The sequence below is a fragment of the Condylura cristata genome, unplaced genomic scaffold, assembly GCF_000260355.1.
Source record: "Condylura cristata isolate star-nosed mole 26May11 unplaced genomic scaffold, ConCri1.0 scaffold00018, whole genome shotgun sequence".
NCBI lineage: Eukaryota > Metazoa > Chordata > Mammalia > Eulipotyphla > Talpidae > Condylura > Condylura cristata.
The window spans coordinates 4,324,901-4,327,892 of NW_004567119.1; the positions used below are offsets into that span (position 1 = coordinate 4,324,901).

The window sequence follows — 2,992 nt, forward strand, 5'->3', positions numbered from 1 at the left end:
CAGAGGCTCAGGGGAGGTGAGAGGATTCACCAGAGACAGAGTGGGGAGCAGAACAGGCAGGTCAACAAAGTACACTGCTGAGGGGAGCAGCAGGGGGTCAGGAGAAGTCTGCTGGCCATGTGGGTCACCTCCGGGGCAGGCGGGGATCGAACTCGCACTGAAGCGGCTCCTCTGGCTTGCAGTGCTGGTCCTCACCCGCTGCGCCACCAGGGAGGGCCTGGGAGCTGCATCTTCCAGAGCAATAGGCTGGTGTTGACAGAGGGGACAGGCAGAGGTGACAGGTTCTGGAAGACCCCTGTGGGGGGGCCTGTTCTCTCCGGGGGACATTTTCTGATTGTGGACGGTCCCGGGCCCAGCCGTGGGCAGCTGAGTACTGGCTCTTATTTCCTCTAGTGTCCTCCTCCTCCTCAGCACACACATCCGAGTGGTCACCCCCGCGGGTGAAGGAGACGGGGAGCAGCTTGCTGCAGGAAGGCACCAGTGGCACCTGGGACTCGGGTTCAGATCCTGGGGCCGCCCCTGCGGGATCAGTCAGGGTCCATTTAACTGGGCATTTAAATCTCAGTGATCTGAAGGAAATGCTTCCCTCGCCTCTCCGTCTCCACAGGGGGTGAGAAGGGTGTCAGCAGGGCGAGGCGCTGGGGGGGACTAGGTGTGAGGAGGGAGGCCTCAGCCTCGCAGGCAGTCGGCAGGCCTGCCCCAGAGCAAAGGTCCCGGCACCTCCATGGCTGCTTTTTTTAAACTTCTTCCCCGGCTTTGTTTACTTACAGGGAAGGTCAGCTGCAGGGCTGAGAGAGCCTTTGTTGACTCCCCGGGTTGCTGTGTTCCGGGAGCCCCGCTGGAGGATGGCCGGGCGTTCAGTCTTGCTGGCCGCTGTCTCTGTGCTTTCTGCCTGTCAGCAAAGTAAGGTCCCAGGCGGGCGTGGGGTGTGAGGTTGTGGGCGCGTGACGTGCGTGTCTGCAGGTGGTGTCTGCAGCGTGCGTCATGCATGGCTGGCACACGTTGGGGTGTGTGTGTGTGGCAGAGGGCGGAGCTCACACTCGCTGGAGGGACTGGGTCAGTCCTTATTCCTCCCAACAGCGTACACGGGATCCTCACATGCTCCGCAATGCTTGTTTTTGGTCTTCCTCATCCCCGGGAAACCGCTGACCTGCTTTGTGTGCTTATAGAGTCATTTGCATTTTTAAACTAGTTTCTTTTTAAAGATTTATTTTTATTTATTTGCTCATATAAGAATTGGGGCATAGGCCAAAGGTGAAGGCGTGAGAGGCTTCACCAGCGACAGAGTGGGGAGCAGAACAGGGGGATCTACTGACATCTACTACTGAGGGGAGCAGCGGAGAGACAGGAGAGGTCTGCTGCACCATGTGGGTCACTCCCTGGCCGGGAAACCTGAGCTCCAGGGGCTGGCATAATTGGTAGTGCTGAGACTTTAACCCCTGTGCCACCAGGGACACCTTATTTGAAGCTCCAGCCCTCCACAGCAATACCTAGGCTGGGCACCATGGCTTAGCCTAGCTGACACATACAGTTAGCGATCACAGAGCTGTTCCTAACCTTTGCTATTACAAATAAATGGGTGGTGGATATTTGCATCCATTCACTGGGTGGCCGACAGATTCATTTCTCCTGGGAGACACCGCTGAGTAGAATGACCGAGTCACATGGCCCACGTATGCTAATTGAAAAATCCCTCCAGACGTTTCTAAAGAGGTTGTGCTCCCAGGTCCCACCAGCAGTGGGAACGTTCCAATCAGTCTCGCCCGGCTGTGTTTCAGTAGGCGGGTCGTGGCCTGACTGTGGTCTAAGTGTGCTCTCCTGATGAACAATGACATGCCACATTTTAAACACTGGGTCCTCTTTGCTTGCAGCTTACTTTGCTTTGCATGTAGGAAAAGCAAGATCAAAATACAAAATCACAGCCCCTGCCGTCTCGGGGTCGCCAGAGTTTGAGAGAATGTTCCAGGCACAGTAAGTAATGTGTCCCAGCCTTTGGGTCCCTGCCTGCCACGGGCACACGCTCTGATGGGGTGGGAGGGTGGGGGCAGAGGGAGGGGCGTTGGGGGGAGCGGGGTGCGGAGCAGAGGCCCAACGAGCAAGGAGCACCGGCACCCCAGGACCTCCCCAGGGTCCCTGAGGCCTGAGTCTCACCTACCTGAGCCGTTCACCTACCTTACCTTACCCGGGCCTGCCCACCCACCTGAGCCGTTCACCTACCTACCTTACCTGCGCATTGGCAAACTGCTCGATTCCTTTCTAGCGCAGGCCGTGGGCCAGAGCAGGGGTACAGGGCTCCCTGCCCTGCTTGAGCTTAAACAGGCTGAGTCCTACCTGGGCAGACTCATTTCACCTGTAAGGAGATTTAAGTTCTTTGTGTAAATTCTTATATTATTTTTTGTAAGAAAAGACTGAACATTTACCTCTAGAATAAAGTTCATTGTTCTGGAGTAAAATTTTCTCATCAAATAACCTGTGTTCTAATTTTTTCCGACAGGCAAAACTGTGTGGAGTTCTACCCTGCATTCCTGGTCACACTGTGGGCAGCTGGATGGTATTTCAGCCAAGGTAACTTTAAAATACAGTCAGCTCAGTGCTGATGGTGACGATGTTAAGAGTAGCTGGGAAACCACTTGTCTGCTGAGCCTGGAAATTGTTTGAAACAAAATAACCCACGTCAGTGTGCTCAAGGGCACTGTGGCGCTGTGGGATTAATGTGGTTCATTCCAGTTTCATTCAGAAACTTAAAAAAAGTGCAACAGGGCCCTCCCTGGTGGCACAACGGGTTAAACACAGCGCTATGAAGCTGTCCCAGCCACTGCAGCTCACACGAGCTGGATCCCCGCCCCGAGGTGACCCACGTGGCGCGGCAGACCTCTCCTGACCCGCCCGCTGCTCCCCTCAGCAGTGGACTTTGTCAGTCCGCCTGTTCTGCTCCTCGCTCTGTCTCTGGTGAGTCCTCTCACCCCCACCCCCCTGTAGCCTCTGGCCTGTA

The 2,992-nt window shown here is 55.7% G+C and overlaps 1 protein-coding gene across 1 annotated transcript in view; it reads left to right on the forward strand.

The window, feature by feature from the left end:
- Positions 1-845: 845 nt before the first annotated feature.
- Positions 846-2,992, forward strand: part of MGST2 (microsomal glutathione S-transferase 2) — a 4,848-nt gene continuing 2,701 nt past the window's right edge. Inside the window, exons 1-3 of the mRNA XM_004685187.1 lie at positions 846-903; positions 1,872-1,971; positions 2,495-2,565. Of these exons, the coding sequence (XP_004685244.1) occupies positions 846-903; positions 1,872-1,971; positions 2,495-2,565 (229 nt within the window). The remainder of the gene's footprint in view (positions 904-1,871; positions 1,972-2,494; positions 2,566-2,992) is intronic.